Source organism: Lucilia cuprina, chromosome 3, assembly GCF_022045245.1.
Source record: "Lucilia cuprina isolate Lc7/37 chromosome 3, ASM2204524v1, whole genome shotgun sequence".
In the NCBI taxonomy this organism is placed as follows: Eukaryota; Metazoa; Arthropoda; class Insecta; order Diptera; family Calliphoridae; genus Lucilia; species Lucilia cuprina.
Genome location: NC_060951.1, coordinates 22,843,869 through 22,866,054, shown reverse-complemented (window position 1 = coordinate 22,866,054; position 22,186 = coordinate 22,843,869). Strand labels below are relative to the sequence as shown.

General features: G+C 31.2%; 1 protein-coding gene across 5 annotated transcripts in view; it reads left to right on the top strand.

The window, feature by feature from the left end:
• The window catches only part of LOC111677170 (transcription factor SPT20 homolog), a 59,864-nt gene extending 42,974 nt beyond the window's left edge, over positions 1-16,890 (top strand). For 4 of the 5 annotated variants that reach the window (XM_046947310.1, XM_046947311.1, XM_046947312.1 and 1 more), the window contains exons 5-6: positions 11,346-12,297; positions 15,443-16,890. In XM_046947310.1, the coding sequence (XP_046803266.1) occupies positions 11,346-12,297; positions 15,443-16,413 (1,923 nt within the window). In that variant the 3' untranslated portion in view covers positions 16,414-16,890. The remainder of the gene's footprint in view (positions 1-11,345; positions 12,298-15,442) is intronic. The other variant, XM_046947314.1, reaches the window with a different exon arrangement.
• The last annotated feature ends 5,296 nt before the right edge of the window (positions 16,891-22,186 follow it).

The following is a 22,186-nucleotide window of genomic DNA, read 5'->3' as shown; positions in this document are numbered from 1 at the left end:
GACCTCAGACTTTTCAATGAATGTGTTTGAAATAAAAATAAATCTTTATGGAGAATAGAATAAGAAAGTGTGAATTGTATGTGTTCTCAACAATTTGCAAAATGAAAAACTAGTTATCTTAATTATAAATATATTAATTAAAATTATTGAAAATTGCAAGTAAATGTAGAAATACATGAAGATATTTTCACAAGGGCTATCTGATGTAAATTTTTAGTAATTGTGGACATTCTTATAAACATACATATAAATACAATATTGATATCTATTTTATAGTAAGAACTTGTTAAGCCATAATGTAGGAATTCTATTCGTACTGTAAATTTGTAAGATTTATGTTCGATACTTTTGCATATTTGCTTAAGAAATTCATTCCCATTACCTTTCTATACGACTCTTTCAGTAACAATTACTGTTTCAATTAGTACTTGCAAACATCCCAGCAAAAACAATTTACTACTATTCGATAACTAATAATAACATACAAATAATAAATTATGTAAGTACTTACTTTTTAGCCTTGACATATTGTTTTCGAAGTTTATATACCCATCATCACCATCAGTCGTATATTTTGCTGAATTTTGTCACTCGTCAATTTTTTTCAGGGGATCAATTATGTTTTCAATCATAACAGTCGATGCAAAAATTTCCATAGTAATAATTCTGAAAAATTTATTAATCGCATATACATAACTCCATCAAATATAACGGTATCAGCACAAAATTTTGTATATACAGTGAATCAATTAAGTAATTTGCCTTTGTAAAATTTTGTAAATTTTAAGAAAAAACTTTATCTGAACAATTATTTTTAGCAAAATAAAGCAATTTATTTGTTGTATTTTTTTAAAGAATATCTTATATTTTAATTTTCTACCATAAAAAGTAAAATCGTTATATTAATTAACGAGATTTTTGATAAAATGTGAACGTATTGTTAATTTTTTGGGTCAATAAATTATTTTGCTTTTTTAGGTTTTTTGTTCATTTTTTTAATATTGCTGCATTATTTTATATACTTTAATATTTTTATTACTCCTATATATTAGAATAAAATTTTTTTAGATATTTTAGTAGTGGAATGACTAAATTTGGACATTTCTTAACCGATTTATTATCCTATATACCTATCAGAATTTATCAATATTTGACTTAACATGAAATCCATCGCTTCTTTCATTAAATTTCGAAAATAATAAGTAATTTTGAATTAAATACATGATATATTAGATAGTCAATGGATTTGGACCTAGAAAAAATGTTTTGTGAGGTATAAATCTATATATTATAACAAAAATAATCCAGGTTTTTGGTCATTTTATATTGATAAACAAAAACTACATTACGGAAACTCTATCTATTTGGGGAGTATTGTGTTAATTTTATTTAGAATTGTATAATATTGATTCTTATTCAATAAATCTAACACTAAGTACCATTCTAGCCACTCTAAGTATAGGGACATCACCATATACCACTATAGAACTGTTAAGAGTATTACAATTAGGCGATCTAATGTTGCACAAACGTTTATAACTTTTCACCTTTAAAAGCAGGAAAATCTTATTAAATTGTTTATTCTTTATTAAAAACGCTATAATCCAATGAGCTGTCAAGTAGAACACTTTTATCTAGGAATACCCTTTTTAATAATGCAAAAAAATATAGGGTAGAAGGGGGACCATACGCCACTTTTTTGAGGCGGCCTCAAATTAAAACCACAACACATATTCTTAATTTTTTCTTGGTTCGGATACTTAGATATGTTGGCTTTAGTTTTATTCATTTCAATCTTTCCTAAGTCATCCTCATGTACATATTTTTTAACTTTTCCGCACAGACCAAAAACGGCGATACCTCCCCATCCATGGGGTAAATATGCCAAGGGGATGGGGCAGTTTTGTCATTAGTAAAATAAAAGAAAAAATTACAAAAATTAAAACTTATTTTGCTGTTTTATACTTTAATTCATTAAACAAAGTATAGTAAGCCATTTATTTATTGTTAATTTCACAAAACTTACCAAAAAGTTAAATCAAATTATTACTTATTTTTTCTATATTTTAACCAAATTTTGTTCTACATCACAAGCATTACATTACATTTGGCGCATGTGCCCCACGGGCAGTTCTGAAGTTTAGTTTAAATTGTTTTGGGGCTTCAAATTATATTATCGAAAATATTATTATGTCTTATTGTTCACTATTATTGACATTCTAATACTGACTAATATATTTTTTCTATCACAAAAACTAAAAAATTTAGCACAAAAAGTTCAAACAGTGAAATATTTTCACAGCACTTTAAAAACAATTAATCATGTCTGCCTCCCATCATATGTAAAGTTCAGGGATGATAGATAATCGATAAATGAAAACAAAATTTGATAATACGATAAAATCGATTACTCAGTTTTCAAGTTATTCGTTATTGGCAGATGTGCCCCTATGGCTATGATCCCCCTTCTACCCTACTAAATAAGAGGAAAATAACAAATATCTTTTTAAAAAGGGCCTCAGTTCCCTCAAAGTGATCTTGATCTCAGAAGTCCGAGGACAATCCGATAATTGCGCATTTGTTGAAAACTTCAGTTCCAATTAGATATAATTGGAACTGAAGTGTGATAAAGAGGATCTTCAAAAAATGATGTTTCAATATGAATAGGAAGTGTATGCAATAGAGAAGACATTTTAGTCTTATTACGTATAAGTTGAGAGCCTTGATACCTAGCTGTTCGACAAAGAGTCAAAAGTCCGTCAACGTTTAATTTTCAAATTCTTTCGCCTAAAAAGAGTGAAAAGAATAATTTCATGTATGCTGAAAACGAACTCAAAAATCAAGCCCGAGGTCTGAAATAAATCAGGGAATATTAAAAATTATTAAAAACTATTTTTCTTTGTTGTCCTGTGTAATCTTTATTATTCCTGGTGATGTGTATAAAAAAAAACTTAAGACTTTTCTTATTAAGGGTATTCAAACGAATCGGCAAGAAACACTTCTATTTTATTCGAAATCCATTCAGTTTTTACTGTTTTCCAACTTAAAAATTCATATCTAAACTTTGTTTTTTGTCAAAACGATATGGATGCGGAGCAAACGCAGCGCCACATGACAGAAATATTATTCATGTAAATTCCTTGTATTTTTCTCAAACACCTGTCAAAATTCCTCGTCGTCGTTTTTTTTCTATAAACGTTGTGCATATGTTTGTGTGACAAGTTGTGCATATGTTTGTATGACAGGCATTATTGCTGTCTGCATCGCTGTGATGGTAGTTGCCATTGTTATTGACTGGTTTAAAAGAGATTTCGAACAGAAAGAAACAAAAAACGGTGAAATATTTGGCTGAAATGCCAAACAAAGGAAAAGAAGAGAAAAATAAATAAAAACTACAAGTGAAAAGAATTTTAATATTTCATATAAACATGCAATAACGACAATATCAACAGCAGCAGCAACAGAAACAGCGAAATTTACAACAACAATAACATAATGTAAATGTCAACAATGAAATATGTTTTATTTTCTTCCTCTTTTTATATTTTTGTTCAATTGTTTGTTAAAACTCAAAGGATAAAAATTGATTGGCAACACATGCACACACAAACGCTTTTGAACATACACACACACACAAAGAAGTGACAAAGGCACAGATACACTAACCAATAATAGTTGCTAGTTGTTTGTTGTTGGTAACTGAAAGGACGAGCAGGAGCAGTGGAAAACAGAGATTTTTGTGTGCGTGCGTATTAAATATTAAGTAGATTTATGACGTTGAAATTAAATCCCGGTAAAAATATTTTCCATAAATTGTAAATTATTCAATCTGTTCAATAGCTAAGGGTTGATGGATGAAGTAAGAGTATGAAAGAAAGAAACTGACAACCGGAAACAATACGCTTACTCGTAACAATAAATAAATAGCCAAATATTCTTAAAAACAATTTACATATTGCTATCACATATAGAACAAGCAGTCAAATTCCGGAACATACTTTACTGATTGTTTTTGGTACTCTAGAGATTACTTCACATTTTAAATCTCTCTTAATTAAGACACACACAGACCATAAATTCTGATAAGTTTTGGTAGAAATATATTTTAACTTTTGTTTTCGTAGAAGTCGAACGACTGCAAGGATATTATGCACATAATCAATCCATGGGTATGCATCACTGGGGTAATGCAAGTTGTTTTAATGCAAGTTCCCATATTAGGTACACTTCTGATTCCTAACGGTTTATAACTGATCATACCTTACGAAAATTCCTTACGTTAACATATCTAATTAAGATATAAAGATATCTAAATAATATGTGTAATATATGCATAAATGACTGTGTTTTTTTCTTTACTTAATAATGACATCGGGATTAAATTCGTCATAAACATGTTTAAAGTATTTATAAATCAACCTGCCAAACACTAGTATCACGATAAAATTCGGCACAAATAACTTTTAGTTAAATAAAACCTATAAATTTTATAAACATATGTCCAACTTTTACCCTAGCCTCCATTCGGCACACTAAATAATATAAATACCGACTTGTCGGTACACAATCGCTTATTGATTCGATTAAGCTATGTCAATCTTCCTATATATCATAATTGTTTGAGCCATGCAAAATGTGGGCGACATTGTCCAGTTTTAACTATAACCAGTAAGAGTTTTATACTCGACAATGCCGAATCTTATATACTCATCAGGAAACCCATTATCATCAGTAAATGGAATGTTCTCCTATAAACATTAGGTTGATATTATTATGAGATTTTGGATTGTAAGATAATTAATTATGTATATCGAACTTCATAGTTATACTCGCATTTTTTAAACCAGATATGTGCGTTAAAGCCATTTTCTGAGAGGGACAGGTAGGGTTTATTATAGACCGATCCTGATAAAAATCTGTAAATAGATCTTTGCTAGTAAGATACTTACTTATATCGAATTTCATCGCAAAAACTCGTATTTTTAAGCCAGTAATGCGCCTTAAAGTTTTTTTGAGGATTTCATATATGAGGGGTAGAGTCAATTATGAACCGATCCTAATAAAATTTAGTATAGAGAATTTGGCTCACATAAGACTTATTTATGTCGAATTTCATTTTTGAAACAGTTATGACTGTTGGAGCTATTTTTCGTGGAGTCAGTTGTTTGAGGGGTAAATGTCTCTGATGAATATTTCGATGTTTGACAAACGAAGTGACAAAATCAATATATGTTATGTTGTAATTATAATAAGTTGGTGTGCAAGTACAAGTATATACCAATTGTTTACTGGGTTTTTAACTTGAATATTTTTTATTGAAGAGTTATTAAAAACTTCAATATAATATCTTCTGGGACGAAGTACATCATAATTGATTAAATATTTCAATATCTCCTAATATATCCTTTTTATACCCTACACCACTTTAGTGGGGAGGGTATATTGGGTTTGTGCTGATGTTTGTAACGCACAATAATATTGGTCCTATACCCAACTTAAAGTATACCAATCGGCTCAGAATCATTTTCTGACTCGATTTAGCTATGTCCGTCCGTCTGTCCGTCCATGTAAACCTTGTAATAAAACTACAGGTCGCAATTTTGAAGATAATTGAATGAAATTTCGTACATGATCTTCTATTGTCCCAGGGACGAACCCTATTAAAAATGGTTAAGATCGGTCCATTATTTTACCTAGCCCCCATACAACTGTACCCCAGAATAGGGCTTGTAGACTTTGTAAACAAACTCCAGGTCGCATTTTTGGAGATAATTCAATGAAATTTGGTACGTGATCTTCTATTATACCGTAGAAAATGATTAATATCGGTCCATTATTTCACCTAGCCCCCATAAAACTGAACCCCCGAATAGAGCTTCTAAACCTTGTAATCAAACTGCAGATCGCAAGTTTGGAGATAATTCAATGAAATTTGGCACATGATCTTTTATGGTACTGTAGACGAAGGCTATTGAAAATAGTTAATATCGGTCCATTATTTCACCTAGGCCCCATATAACTGAACCTGCCAAATAGGGCTTTTAAGTTCATAATTGTGTTTAATATACTCGTATCTCGACAAAAAAGCAGCAAAACCAAGTTTTATACTAGACTAGATAACCCTGATACACTTTATAATTATAGGACCTCATTTGACCCTAGCCCCTCTAAAAAGCCCCCTTAAAAATTTTACTTAAATATACTAAAGCAAATGGCTTTTAATAAGTAAATGGCTTTAGTATATTTGAGGCAAGGTACAATTCAACTCAAATGCTTTATGAAAACTAAATCACATTTTATTCGAATACAGGTGTAGGGTATTATATGGTCGGCCTCGCCCGACTGTAACTTCTTACTTGTTTTTAAGTTAAAAAATGTGCATTTCGTATTTGCAAAAAATTTTTGTCATAGCAAAATTCTATGTGAATTAATCGATTCCATTTTCGTAAGTAACATTGATATATTGATTGAATATAAAAACCAAAATCTTCTATGAGCAAGAACCGTTTTTGGATACTCGAATTTACACTTAACACTTTTAAATAATTCTGTGAATAAATGGATATTTGCAAATGATATTTCACATGTACATGTAAAAATATATGATTGTACAAACGTTTTCAGTAGTTTCAGAAGTTTTATAAAGGTTTTTTTGTAAATATCTAACTAATTAGTTGTCTTTAATTTATGTAACATCACAGTCACAAATTTAATATTCCTAAGTAATCTGTAGATAAACTATCATTTTCCTGTTAAGTACCTTAAAAATAACCTTTTAAACCTCCTTTAAAATAACTAGATAAAACGGAACTGCCGGGTTGAAACACATGTAAACAGATGAATAAATGACATTAAGTATGCAACTCACGAGTTGTCGTTATCATCGTGTTGTCGTCATCATTATCATCAGTTTTCATTCCACACACACATTATATGGATGCTGGTAATTTTAACTTCAGCTATAATAGCTTTTAAGCATAAGTACATATCAACCTAGCAAAAACTTTCATTGAAAAGTAATTAGTTATAAAGATAAAAAAGCTGCATTACAATTTTAATTCATTACATTATTGCAGCGATGACATTGGATAGAAGTACTCGCCACGCTCGTTTATAAATAACTGCTTTTTAAGTGCTTGCACAGAATACGAAACAGGTATAAAAACATACGAATCCGATTATATTTATGCTTTGGACAAAAAGTGTAATATCAACCTATTAAAGGGAGTTAGCGTACATGCTGCTTGGTTATAAGTGGTGCCATGCGAAATACTTTATACAAGGCCCTGGAAACGTAGTTACATATTTCACCCATTGAAACATATTTAAGATATAAGGCGGCGCTTATAGTCGAATTGCTCTTTACTTTAGACGAATTGGACGTAGTGATTATAGGACAAGTCATCAATGTATACTGGACATATTGGATGATTATACACAATATTCGGACGTGCGTTATCACATACTTGACACAGAATATGTTGAAAACTTTGGAAACTGAATCAGAAGAAGGTTGATAAGAGGATTTATACTACATCAAATCCAAAGAAATACACCTAGGCACAATCGGGCCTAAAAAAAGTGTATTATTTTTCAGTGTTAAGAAACTCAGTTTCCTGAACGTAATTCCTAAGAATCTTCCAATCAGTGTTAGTCTGGAATGTTATTTCCTTACAGTGGCAAAGAAAGTGCTCTAGTGTTTCACTGTCTTCTCCAAATGCTCTACTTACGTCTGAATCCGCACGTCCAATTTTGCATAAATGTGCTCGTAATCCTGTGTGTCCACTCAGAATACGTACTAACGTAAGACTTGCTCATTTTGAGGAGATTTTTCGTCTTGCTCTCATCAGGGTCACCCCATTAGATTTTCGTGGTTCTACCCACTGTTTCATTACTCCAAGAATTCTTATGGAATTTTCTCACCCATATTTTTAGTTCAGATTTTGTTACGTCGAAAGGTTTTGGTTTTGCATTTGTCAAGTTAACTGCCACGAGCTCTCTTCCCTTTAAAGCTATTACATTCGCTCTTTCGTTACCGACTACTGCCGAGTGGGCTGGTACCCATATGATGTGAACCTTACCTCTGGGAGAGTATTCAGTTAAAGCTTTCTTACAATCCAATACGGTCTTAGATTTAGTTCTATCTCCTGATATCGCCCTAATTGCTTTCTGGCTGTCAGTATATATAAAGCGCTGTGAGCTTCATATTTATTCTAATCCAATTTATGCATTCCGTTATTTGCTCGTACTTCTGCCTGGCAGCTTGTGTTATGATTTGGTAAACGGTGGTATATTTCTGCTTCTGAATCTTCAATATAGAACCTCAGCCCCACTTAAATATGTTTTAATGGGTGGAATATCTAGCAACGTTTCCAAAGCCTTGGTTGAAGTAGTAAACATGGCACCACTTATACCCAAGCACCATGTACGCTGTACTCCCTGTAGTAGTTTGATATTGCACGTTTTGTCTAAAGCAGTCCACAAGAAGAATAAGCAAGAATTTGTCTAATTACACTTTTATAAAGCCAATTTGTCATAGTAGGACTAAGGCACCGAGGATTACACCTAAGTACTTAACTTTGTCTGTCACTGATACCTTCTTGCCCAGGAAGCCAGGTTCGGTATATATAGAAATTTTTGTCTTTCTTGTGAAAAGACAGATTTCCGTTTTTGTCGGGTTAACATTGAGGCCTCTCGATTGAACCCATCTTAAGGCCGTATTCAGAGCCTCCTCAGCCTCCTACCGCGAAGTACTTTTTTCCTGGTAGTTATATCGTACATCTCGCAGCATATGCATCTATTCCTTAGCATGTGGTGGATCCATTTACAGGGCACCCGGTCAACATAAAACTGGTCTAGACATTGGATAAGAGTATCAATTTGCAAGATATTGAAGGCGCCTTCGATGTCAATACATACCGCCATCCTTTGCTGTCAAAGGATGCTCCTATGTAGTGGACAACTTCGTTTAAAGCGGCCTCTCTTTACATAAGCATCCTGCTTAAATTTTATGTCTTTGTCGGGTATACTGCTTTAGAAATACTATCGACTATCAGTTCCAAGGTTTTAAGTAGGAACAACGTAATACTTATCGGTCGAAAAGACTTAGGTGTCGCATAGCTAAAGCATTCATTGAAAAGAAAGTAGTTTTGTAAGTCATTACCAAGTTTTTGCTGGTTAGTTTTCAATTTAAGTGCAACGCTTTTATTTTGAATTACTTTTCTATATATGTATATATATGTGTGTTATTGTCCATATAATATATGACTTAAACACATAACTAACACATTGACTATCACGTCGAAGTGTAACGATTTTGAAACATGTTAACTATCAGATCTGGACAAAGTTTTTAGCTATCAGTTTTTGGGTCAACAGATTGATTGTATATTATTATAATGACTATAATTTTTGAATCAAAAACAGTTTGATTGTTTTCTCATTCGATCACAATCGTAATGCTAATTACCAACATCGATTTCTAAACTGATATTGACGCTCTTGTTGTAAATGCAAGAAGAATCAACATGTAATCAAATTTGGACCGATTGTTTCTTTCGGAGTTTACAGAAATCACTATATAGCCAAAGTATGTAACATTTAATATATAAATTACATAGTAATGCATTAAAGTTAGTTGAGTTATAACAAGATAATTTATTTGTTAGCTTTTTAATGTGATTTTAACAGAATTAAAGCAGTATTTTGTTTTTTAATAATTCATATTTCTTTTAATAATAAAGTAAATAAATTTATAAATCATTTCTCACAAATCGTATGTATCAACGATACGCTTCAAAAGATAATATGGAAAATATTCCTTTCATAAATATTTATAAAATGTCAAACGTTTGCTTAAAACGCCATAAAAAATCATATTTAAACATGATTGTGATTTTTTTCTGTACGTAATACTACGTACAAGTATCAAAAAGATTTAAAACAGATGTTCGAAATTAAATTCGATTTAAGTTGAAATTTTTGCATAAAACTAAAGTTGTGTTTTTTTTTTAAGTGACATGATGACAAGACTGGTTAGTTTTTTTTCTTGCCTTTAACAATTTTGTGTAATTTTCCATTTGATTTTCTCATTTTGTATTTATGACATTTAATTTAATTTCTTTTTATCTTGAGCTTAAAAAGATACTACAACAGCAAGAACAATTCTGTACAAATGCAGACGAAGATGTAACAGAAGCAACAGATTTTATGTAAATTTAACATTTGGGAACCATTTTCAGGCATCTTGTAATTTTAATATTTACAAACACATTACTATGTAGTATATTAGGGTGATATTTTTGTTCTTAAAAACTTGTTTGGTTCGAATTTCGTCGCTATAGTGCTATATAGTCATTTCCTAAAAGGGACCTACAAGTAATTTATGTGGCACAAACTTAAGCAAAATTTTGTTATGATCGCTGATAAATTTATTAATCTATGACTCTTTAAACTCTGAGAAGCCACCTGTATGTGAAATCATGGACCTATATTGCTTATTTCCAATATCCTTGTAGCTTCTATTGTTCTTTCAGTAGACAGTCTTATAAATTAATAAGGAACCATATTTTTTCGTGGTGGGTTTAAACAAAAGTAAATTAAAAAATGTTCAATAATTTTTAATGCCATTCAAAGCGCTACTAATGAAGTCAATCTTAGATTGAAAAATCTTTTATTTTTGACGAGAATATTTTTTATTCCTCATACTATAGGTGCCATCCTATCCAACATTCAACCATACACAAATAAACGTAAATTTACTTTAATGCAACATCATACAAAAAAGAGAGACAAAGTGTTATACGAAGCGATAAAATGCAGAAGAAAACAAATAAAAAGTCAGACATGTTCGGTCAAAAGATGCCCTGCTTTTTCCTCCTTAGAATTTTTAGAGAACAATTTTTTTAACCAAATAAAAAATGTATCGAATTCTATCATGATATGATGATACATTCACCTCAGATCCCAAAAAAATATATGTTTAGACATTCATGTCCGTCTGTCTGTGTGAAATACGAAGCAATTCAGTCAATAAATGTATATGTGGTGAAGTAGGGTCTAATAAAATCTTATGTATAAAATCAAATGAAAAGAAATATTTTTATTGAAACTTTTTATACAGCGAACAACGATTGAACTCTTTAGGCATTAAGAAAAAAGTAAATTTTATTTGATTTTTTTCTTCGAATTAAATATTGAAGATTTTTTGAATTTATAGGTATTAAATAGGTTACGATTGACAGCATTATGTTGCAATCATACTTGCTGTAGGGCATCTTTTTGTTAATGAAATCCCCTGAAACACATAATGCTTTTTAATAATAATTACTTTATATTATTTGCAGGTTTATTATGATAAAAACCAAGTGACGCCAGGCGAAGGAGCAGGCAATGCAAAGAGTAATACAAATCCTCAAACCGCGAACGCTTATCGCGCACAATACAGTCAAGTGGCACACCAGCAACAACAACAGCAACAAAATAAGAATCACATAAGAGTTGCTGCAAAAAATGTGGGAATACAGCAGCAGCAACAACAACAACTACAACAACATAATCAACAACAAAATATTCTTTATGCTGTGCCACAAAATCCTACATATCATTATGAACGGAATCCTCAACAACAGCCGCTGCAACAACAACAAATACAACTTCAAGCACCCGTTTCACTGCCGGCACAACAGCGTGGCCAGCAACAGAAGCAAATACAATACGTTCTTGCCATACCACTGTCATATTTGCGTCAAATGCAACAACAACTTATACACCAGCAGCAACAGGAACAACCATCACATTTACAAGTATATAAGGGGCAACAACAACCACAACAGCAGCAAATACAAACAATACCAGTTTATTCTATTGCCGGACCTTTAGCTAGAGACCATAATGGTGCTTATCGTCCTTTTCATCGTTTTGCTCCAATAGCTGTCAATGATGTCTCAACTGGTGCTCAACATCAAACGGCTTCTGCATTACCTAACACGCAACCCATAGCACCAGCCTCTCCTGCTCCACCCGGTTATATTACTCAATATATACAAATACCAGCAAGTACTTTACTAGCTGCCGTACAATCGGCTCAAGTGCATCAGACTCAACAACAACAACATCAACGTCCTGTTCATTTACCACAGAATGTATATCAACAACAACAGCCGCAGCTGCAGTTGCAACCACCAATACATCAACAAAATGTTCAGACTCAAGCACCTCAACTCATTTTCTACCAACCACAGCAACAACAACAATTAAAACAGCCTTCACATGCCTTTACATCGCCACCTGTTTATGGTAATTAGTTTTATGGCATTTACTAGTATTTTCTTTTTACCTACAGCTGATATTACACCCATTCCATTCTATGTATATTGGCTCAATTGATTAAGTTCCATTCCAGTCATTTCACTGCACTTAAAGTCTTGTATAAGTTGTCTTGTGATGTAGCGCAGTGTTGCCAAACATAGAAAATTCTTGGATTTTATGGTGAAGTTTATTCAAATCATATCGTCATCCAAAATTAAAATAAATTTGAATATTTTAATGTAAAATAATACTACCTATTCATTACCTAACAAAAAAAAAAGAACTTACACAGAAGCGAAAAATAAGTAGAATTTTCTGGATGGAGTACTGGAAAAGACTTGAAGAAGTTATGATTTTAACACAGGTTTGTCATATGAGGAATATCCTTTTTATTTGATTCCAAATTCACTTCATCTGAAGTCATTCACAGGAAGTAATTTTTATGTTTTTTTTTTTATGTTATTATTAGAAGGTAAACAAATTCACTTAGTGGTACTTTTGAAGTGGTGATTAATGTTATTCTTTTGAAAGTACTTCGTTTTATTTTTGCTGTATTTGTAATCTTTATTGTGATGCTGAAAAATCAACATAAGTTTAAAATCAATATATATTGATTTTAAATTCGATTTATATATATAATACCTGTGCTTTTGCTGAGACAGGCCATCTTATGAATGGGATTCGCATCTTAGTTTGTTTTCTTGTAAGCAGTCCGTCAAATAGAGAGGATTTTTGTCAAGTATTCGTGAACGCTCTCTCTATAAATATGGTGTAGTGTCATAATGTCCAGTGTCAATGTCCATAGACATTATCACAATGTCCATGGACGTTATGACAATTTAAAAAGTGTCACAATGTCCATGATCAATGGGACATAATGTCCATGGATTTCAAACAGTCCATTTATCGAAAAAAGGCTTAATTTAGCGAAGCCGGTGTTCGAAATACCCCAGAGCTTGAAAACCCTGCACACACAATGTCACAATGTCCATGGAAATTATGACATTTTAAAAAATGTGTCATAATAGTGTATCATAAGGTCTATGGACATTATGTCACTGGGCATTATGATACGCCACCTATTAATGTTAGGTGCATGTTATTCCCATTCCAGATATTCACATGCAATGCAAAAATGCATGAAACTCAAATTTATAATTTGATTTATTGACAATAATCTGATTTTCTGCAAAAGGTTTTATGGGCCTCTGGAATACAGCTTCCACAGTTATGTATTAATATGTTAAAGTCTCTACTAATTTCTATAAGGAATGGTCCATAACTAAACAATATCCCCATGTAAGTTTCCCTTTAGAAAATAACTTTAGCTATTTTAAGTGACTTAAAAATAACGAAAACTCTCAACATATTAACGACGGTTTATGCAGGTCTTTCACAGAATTCCATTTCGATCAAAAGTGAAGTTATTTCCGTAATTTTTGCTTCTTCAGAATATAAAAACAAAAAATTATTTCAGAATAAAACCACTTTTTTAAAGTGGAATTAACGTTTCAATAACAAGAACCTATACCAAATAAAATTCTAGTTTTGATAAGCTAAGCAGAATCAAGTTTAAATTAAATCAATATAATTTTTACCTTTTTGTGGACTAACTACATTATTCGGAATGTAGAGAAACTAAAACAATCGAAATAATAAAAACCATTCCGATCGAATTGTCTGAGAGACCTGATAACTATACCAATTAAGGCTCCTTTCACATACTGTATTTCTGGTTAATGAATTCGTATCAAATATGTTTATTCTAAGACGATCTAGCCATGTCCGTCCGTCTGACTGTTAAAAACAGTATAGAGTACAAATAAAAACAGTTAATGAAATTGGGTATTGAAAATGGACAATACTGGTCAACGAATGATAACTTTTTGTTATCAATATCACTATAGCGTTAGAATTCGTCAAAGAATTGCATGGATATCTGGCGACCTTCGATCCAAGGAAATACTTCGTTTCATTATACCCTACACCACTATAGTGGGGAGGGTATTATACGTTTGTGCTGATGTTTGTAACATACAAAAATATTGGTCCAATACCCACCTTAAAGTATACCGATCGATTCAGAATCATTTTTTGAGTCGATTAAGACATGTCCGTCCGTCCGTCCGTCCGTCTGGCTGGCTGTCCATGTAAACCTTGTGCGCAAGGTACAGGCCGCAATTTTCAAGATAATTTGATGAAATTTGGACCAAGCATGTTTTTTGGCACAAGGACGAAGCCTATTGAAAATGGTTGAAATCGGTCCATTATTTCACCTAGCCCCCATACAACCGTACCTCCCGATTTGAACTTTTTATGCTATAATTACGTCAAATATTCTGCTATCTCTCTAAAAATTGGCACAAATAAGTTTTATATAAGTATAAATGATACTGCAGATTTTCGTAAGGATCGGCCTATATTTGACCCTAGCCCCCATACAAACCCCCCTTCAAAAATGACTTAAACGTCTAAAAATGACTTGTAACCATTTGTATCGCAATGAAACTCAACAAAACTAACTGTTATTTAGAAATATATCCTTTTCCCAAATTTACCGAGGATCGGCCCATATTTGACCTATATAAATCCTCATTTAGAAATTTTAGTTTTTTATCAATAAATGGCTTAAATATTTTGGAATTATGGTAATATTCAACATAAAAGTTTCTTTACAAAAAATAAAAATTTTATAAAAGTAAAAATTGTAAAAATATACTCATGGTGTAGGGTATCATATGGTCGGCCATGCCCGACTATACTTTCCTACTTGTTTTTGTTGGGTATGTTTATGGCATGTTATTTGATGCGAAGTGTACTTGGCAGTTCACACAAGATAAAAAAACAGAAGAGTTTTTACAATTGATATTAGAATCGGTTTCAGCATCTTAAAAATAAAATTGGTTTAAAAGATTTAACAAATGTTGGTTTTGATGGCTGGCAATAAGTTAAATTCATAGTATGTAGATGCAACTTCATTGTTATTGGATTGTTTATTTAATTTTAATAAATCACGAGCGTACAAAGTGAAATTTTATTTTAAATATGCAACAAATTAAGTAGAATCCTTGAAAAAGCAATATAAATCCTTCTAATATATATTTTTATTTTTCTTTCTCATTTGTATTTAAAGGATATAATGTCAACCAACTGCAGCAGCCAACTCAACAGCATCAGACTTTTGAACAGTTGACGGAACAACAACAGCAAAATGTAGGTAAACAACAAACGCACCGTGTTCGAGGTGTTAGACCAACTGCAAATTTAATACCATCCCAATATGACACAAACGCTGCAGCGTATGAGCACGAAGAGAAAGCTCAACTAGTAGCACTCCAGGCACCAGCACATCAAAATTTAAATACACACTCCCACACTAATGCACATAGTCAACAGTATATTGCACAAGCTCCCTTAGCACAACAACAGCAACAACAGCAAACTGCACCGGCACATCAGGTAGTACAAGCACCTGAAGCTTTCGACCATGTTGTTCACTATAATCCTCAATATGTACAGCACTATCAGGAGCAGGCACAACAACAACGACAACCTCAACACCAGCCCCATAGATTACATATTCAACCACAGCATGCACCACTTGTAGAACATTTAAATAATTTACCATATTCTCAGGGTATTCATGGTCCAACACCACTGCCATTCTTACGCCTACATCCAGCAGCAGGAGTAACACCATTCTTTCCACCAGCCATTGCTCAGCCGTTTGTTTCGAGTGGATTTCAACCTCCTTTTACTCCGATAGGAATGCCAAGTAAAGTGACATCCTTTACAAATGTCTTATTGCAGCCATTTGTAGGACATTCCTCTTCGTTTCACACACCGGAAATTGGTGCAGCTGTTGCAGGCAGTGCTGACTCTTTGCCCTTCATTCATCAAAATGGTGGCATACGTTACGGTACACATCTTTACCATCCACCTACTTCAGCCACCTCTTTGTTAGCCGACAATAAACAGCACAACTCAGCAGCTACACACCCAGCTCCAAGAGTGTTGTCGACAACAGGAGAAGGAAAAGTTTCTGCATCCTCAGCAAAAGCCACTGTAGGAGCTGGCAGTCCAACGGTAGTAAAATATCCTTAAGGGAAATCCACCCTCTGATCTTTGGTGATTGTTTGCTCTAGCAAGGAAACTTTTTGTTTTTTAATTGTATTTTTTTGATAATTACTTATTGCTGATACTACTACTACTATTACTACTACCACTACTACTAAAAGTACAACTGAACCACTTCCTAAAAATACAAACATACATATGCCTTTGAATTGTAAAGGTTCGTGTGTGAATGTATGTAAAATATATTCATTTGTTGCTCTACTCCAGAGCATGCTGCTTTATAACTCCGACACTCTGTTGTATGGCATTTGGTATATGAATGAAATGTTTGCATGCAAAAGAATATTCCCAACTCAGTAGTCATTGTTTATTGCCACAATGGGCTAAAAAATATATAAAATACATAAATAAATTATATTTAAGTTTTATTGTTATAAATATGTATTTAACGAACTTTTGTATAATGAAATAAATCAGTTATTTAACAAAGCTTTAAAACATAAATTTTATAATGAAATCGAGTTTCATTATTACAATATTTTGTTTAAATATTTCACAACTATCGTGGAGCAGTGGTCCATTATGCTTTATAATTAAGACAATACCCTATAAAACGTCCTATCGTAAAAGCTTTTTCTTTGTAAGAATTCCATTGATATAAAACTTTAATTTGTAAAATTATTTGCGGATATTAATAATAAAAACATTTTCCGGGAATATGTACATTTGTAGGGGAGGTATATGAAGTTATGAACCGATTTCTCCAATTTTGACCATTAGCAAGCATTCATGGAAAAACAAAAGTATGGTGAATTTCATTTGTAAATATTACATTAGAAGATGTAAAATATTTTATATTTTGATTCAAAACTTTTTTGGATGTAAACCAGTTTAGCTCATTTCCAATACCAAACTGCCTATGACAATGAATCTTTTGGAGGCATTATATTAATTTGAGAATATTTTACACAGACTCCGAATTTGATAAGCAATATGAATACGGAATATAAATACTTTGGGTCTTAGTGTTAGACACATAATATCAAACTTATAAAAAATAGTTTAACCCATTGTGCTTTGCACTTTTATATTAAAATGTTTTGTATGTGCAAGTATTAACAACAGTGTCTCTCTGGTGTTTTTGGTTAAAAGTTTTAAATATTTGTGTGTGTGATTGAACATGAATATGCCTCTGTGTGTATATGTGTGTGTACTTGAATTCGTTTACTTAAGTTGCAAGAAGAGAAATATCAACGCAATATTTTTTGACTTTTTTTTACAATTTCCCGATGACTTTTTAGCAAACAAACAAAAAAATCCTTGTAAAAACTATGAAATCTTTTTGAAATACCATACACTGTGTACATATGTATTTGAAAAGGAATATTAAGTAATTTAAAATAAAATTTATATGATAAGGTAAAAATTAGGAAATTTTTGAAAATATAAGCAAAATAGTAGAAATAAATGAAAAATTTCCTAATCGATCAAAATATACGATTGGTGATCATTTAATTTATGTTTAAACGTTGAAAATATCAGTATTTGTCAGATAACAAAGCTGTTATATTTATTCGAAAGATACTAGTTAAAATATTGGCCTTGACTTGTCTGCTTTATTCAACGCAAATAGATTTTTATTTCGCCTATAGCTCCTAGGGTTTTTGTTTTTTTTACTTTTAAGCCACATTGCAACTTTTTAAAGTTTAAAATGTTTCAGTTATTATGTAAACAGAAATGCACAAAAAACTTTCATATAAATGATTGTTTTTTCTTGCGTTCTTTTTTCCTTTGTCAAGAAAATGCAAGAGAAACAACAAAGTTAAAGTAAACAGCAAATATTGCATATTTATCCACTCATCTATATCAAGAAGATCTATATCTACATACATATATATAGTAAGTATGTAGCATTGTTGTTACGCGTACTGTAAGTACTTTTAGTCATTCATTTGATACACTTCTCTTGCTTTGTAATGATATTAAAAGGGTAGGTGGTTCTTGAAAGTTTTTGTTTTTAAGAATGAAGAAAATATTTTTACTAATTTCATTGTAGTTTTAAGTTGAGTGGGTCTTCTTGGAGATACTTGTTATTGAAGTGATGTCTTTCTTCACTGTAAAATATAAATATATGCATACGTATGTATATTTAGTTTAGGAAATATTCTTGTTATGTTTGTGTGTTAGTAGTTTTTGCAAATATTTAATTTTAACAAAATATAAATTGGCATGTACTTCATCTGTTGCTAAACTCATTTTATTTAAATTTCTTTTGTGGATGTATTATCTCATTTGGATGTCCCATACAACACTAGGAATTGATATAATTATACATATAATTTAAATAACATGTTAATATAGATCATATTTTGAACGAAACTTAATTTCTTGCTGTGGTAGTAGAAAAACTAGAATTAATGATAATAATCAAAGGTTAAGGAGTGACAATATCTTTATATGCTCAACGTGTATACCTGTCTTGAAGGTCTAATATCATGGTGAACATTTTCATTCTCTAAATGAAATAGAGACGTTCCATTACTTGCCCCAATTTACGTCAATTAAAAACACCATGGGGACATTTTTTGTACAAGGCTGACATTGGTTCAACCATTAGCACTATGAGCTATAGTAGTTTCTTTTTGGATTCTATTCATTAGTCAAACATACAATACAACCAGGAGGCACTGAACTGTTGAGATGGCAACATCAACAAGGCATTATCAATTGGTACCAATACTTTTCGTATTAGAAATTTCTAAAAATTATATCAGTTCCATCTGTTTGTATATAGATCATCCCCGTAAAAATACACATTTTGCATTTATCCCTCCTGTATCGATGTATTCCTAGACCTAGTTATCATCTGTTCGAAAATGAAAGGGCGAATGTAATAGTTTTAAAAGGAATGGGGCTCGAGGTAGTTAACTTGGTGAATGGAAAACAATTTTACGCGACAAGGCATAATTGAAAATATGATATGTCGTGACCTTAAGCCACGGACGAGAGAGCCTCCGCAAAAGTGTTTTTTGATGCTATTTGATGTTTAAAAGTTTCTTGATACTCCCAAGTCTTATTTGATACTCTCATGTTTGGCACATATTTACATTGTTCTATACGCCTTGAAAGTTTATATATATATTGATATATGTTAATGAGAAGCTTTCAAAGAACTTTCCCATGATACCCATAACGACCATATTGGTTAATCAATAATTGGAATTTATTCAATTATATAGTAAAATTAAGAGGCCCACCATTCCCGAATAAATTTTCCTTTATTGAAGTCACAAGAAAAATTACTATCATGTGTTGTAGAGAAATACCACAAAATTGGACATGCGGACTCAGACGAATGAAGAGCATGTAGATCGCTAAAAATATATTTATATTCTGGATATAATATTCCTCACGAAAATTTTATACAAGGTTTTTGTTTTCGATAAATAGAGCGCATAATAGCCTTGTAATAGTGTGTATTTTCTTTTAAGAGTGCAATGTTACGAAGTTTTCTGGTCAGATATCGATACTCCGAATGACTCCAAAGTTATGGTGTGATTCCTTAGTGCTAAAACCACTTCTTATTTCAGAATAATAATATTGATATCTGTCCTATTTCTCAAGTTTATTTTGTTTTAAAATGTTTATGTGTCTTTATCCACCCATACACACGTTCTTCTTAAAAATATTTTTAAATCCAGAATTATTCGATATTTATTTGTTCTATATTAATTAATATAAATTGATTGGAGTTTTTTTTTATACAAGATGATTGTATCACTTTAATATTCTCTCAAATTGATACATATTTAGTATGTACACCAATTCCTCGAATATTTTTTAAAATATTCAATGCTATAAGGATTGACTCAATATTAGGTCGAAAAAGTAATCCATTTAAAATTATTAATTGGATTTACAACATTTCACATTCTATATTATTTAAACATTTATCAAATGTTTATAAAACAAACTTAAACAGTTAATAGGGATATGGGTGTATATGTGAGTAAATGTACATGTATTTGAAATACAAAAGCATACAAATATCAATATAGTACAAACAAATACCAATAAAAACCACATTTCAATTTATATTGTCATGTTTGGTTTATCAATTGCATTTTAATTTTCATATAAATTGTTTTACTTTTATTTTTAAAACGAGTAAGAATTATTTAGTATTGTATTACTTACATTGACTGAATCGAATTAGTAAAGAGTATTTGGTTTATGGTCAATGTCTTTTGGAATACAAATAATTTGGTTCAATTAGAGTGTTACATATATATCCTTAATCTGATATCAATCAATCAATGCTGCTATGATTAAATTAGATTTGGAAATTTTAAAAATAACCAAATAATTGCTTTGTATAAAGTAATTTTAAACTGCAAAAAATACTATTTGTAAGGTGTTAGCTGAGCTCAGCCGATAGGCCTCAATGTTAACCCGGCGAATACTGAAATTTGTATTTTCACAAGAATGAAACAAATGTCTAAGTATATTGAACCCCGTTTCCTGGACAAGAAGATACCGTCGAGCGACGCACAGAGGGTTGAAAATGTCAAAAATAGAGAATTATTCAGGGAAGCTTTAATTTTAACTTATTGTTCATCGATATGTTAAAACACATAAAAATACACATTTTGTAATAAAAATACATAAAAAAATTTTTTGTAAGCTTTTTTGTTTTTCGGGAAATAATTACTTGATTTAGATTTTTCGCTGTAGATAATGCATGAGTTACGACGATCACGTGAGTGGAACAGAGACTGAATTAAAATTCAGTTACATATGGGCAATTCCATACGATTGTATGTGACATTCGCACGCCTTCATAGTGGTAAAGATTTTGTAAAATTAGGAGTACTTGGAAAACAATTTTGTCATTCTGTTCCATTTAAAGAATACTATATTTGCAAAAGGAATCATCTCCAAAATCCATTTTCAAAATATGGATTAAAATACGGCGATATAATACGTGACAAAAAACGGAAGTGTTTTTAAAGTACATGTAAATATTTACAAAAATCTGAAAATTCTGTGGGTGTATCTTTTTTGTTTTAATTTCTTATACTATTGGACATATTTTTCATTAGTAAACCATAATTTTTAAATAAAAATTAATATAATTTTATAATTAACATTTTTAAATATGACGCATCATATGTGGCAGATTTTTCTTCTGATTTTTTTAGTTTATAAAATATATATTTTTTAAATATATGCATGCACACACTTCAACAAATCCAAAGGAGTACGAAAGTGTAGTCGGACATGGCCTATATACATGTTTAAGGACTTTATAGATATATAAATATAAAAACTGGAGTTATATGGCGACTAGGGTCAAATATGGACCGATCCTCATAAAATTATAGGGTGTGATTTTAATTCATATAAAACTTACTTGTGCTGAATTTTATCATAATACTAGAGATTAAAGTTGAGTTACGGACATTTAAGTGTTTTTCTGAAATTAAACATTGAATGGAACTAGGTTCAAATGGTTTAGGCTTATAAACATTTTTGAAGGGATAGTATTATAATCAGGGAAACCTAAAACATGCTCTAAAAAAAGTGTTTTAAGCGCTTTAAATATGCCGTAAAAAACTCAAAATATGCTCTTAAAACTTAAAATATATGCTCCAAAAATAATTTTTTTTTATTATTTTTTAACATTGAAAAGCTCAAAAAGACTGAAATTGTAATGAAATAATAAATGTTTAATGTCATATTCTATATCCTACAACATTTTTTATAAATGTTTCATCTCATAGTTTGAAGAACTAGTATA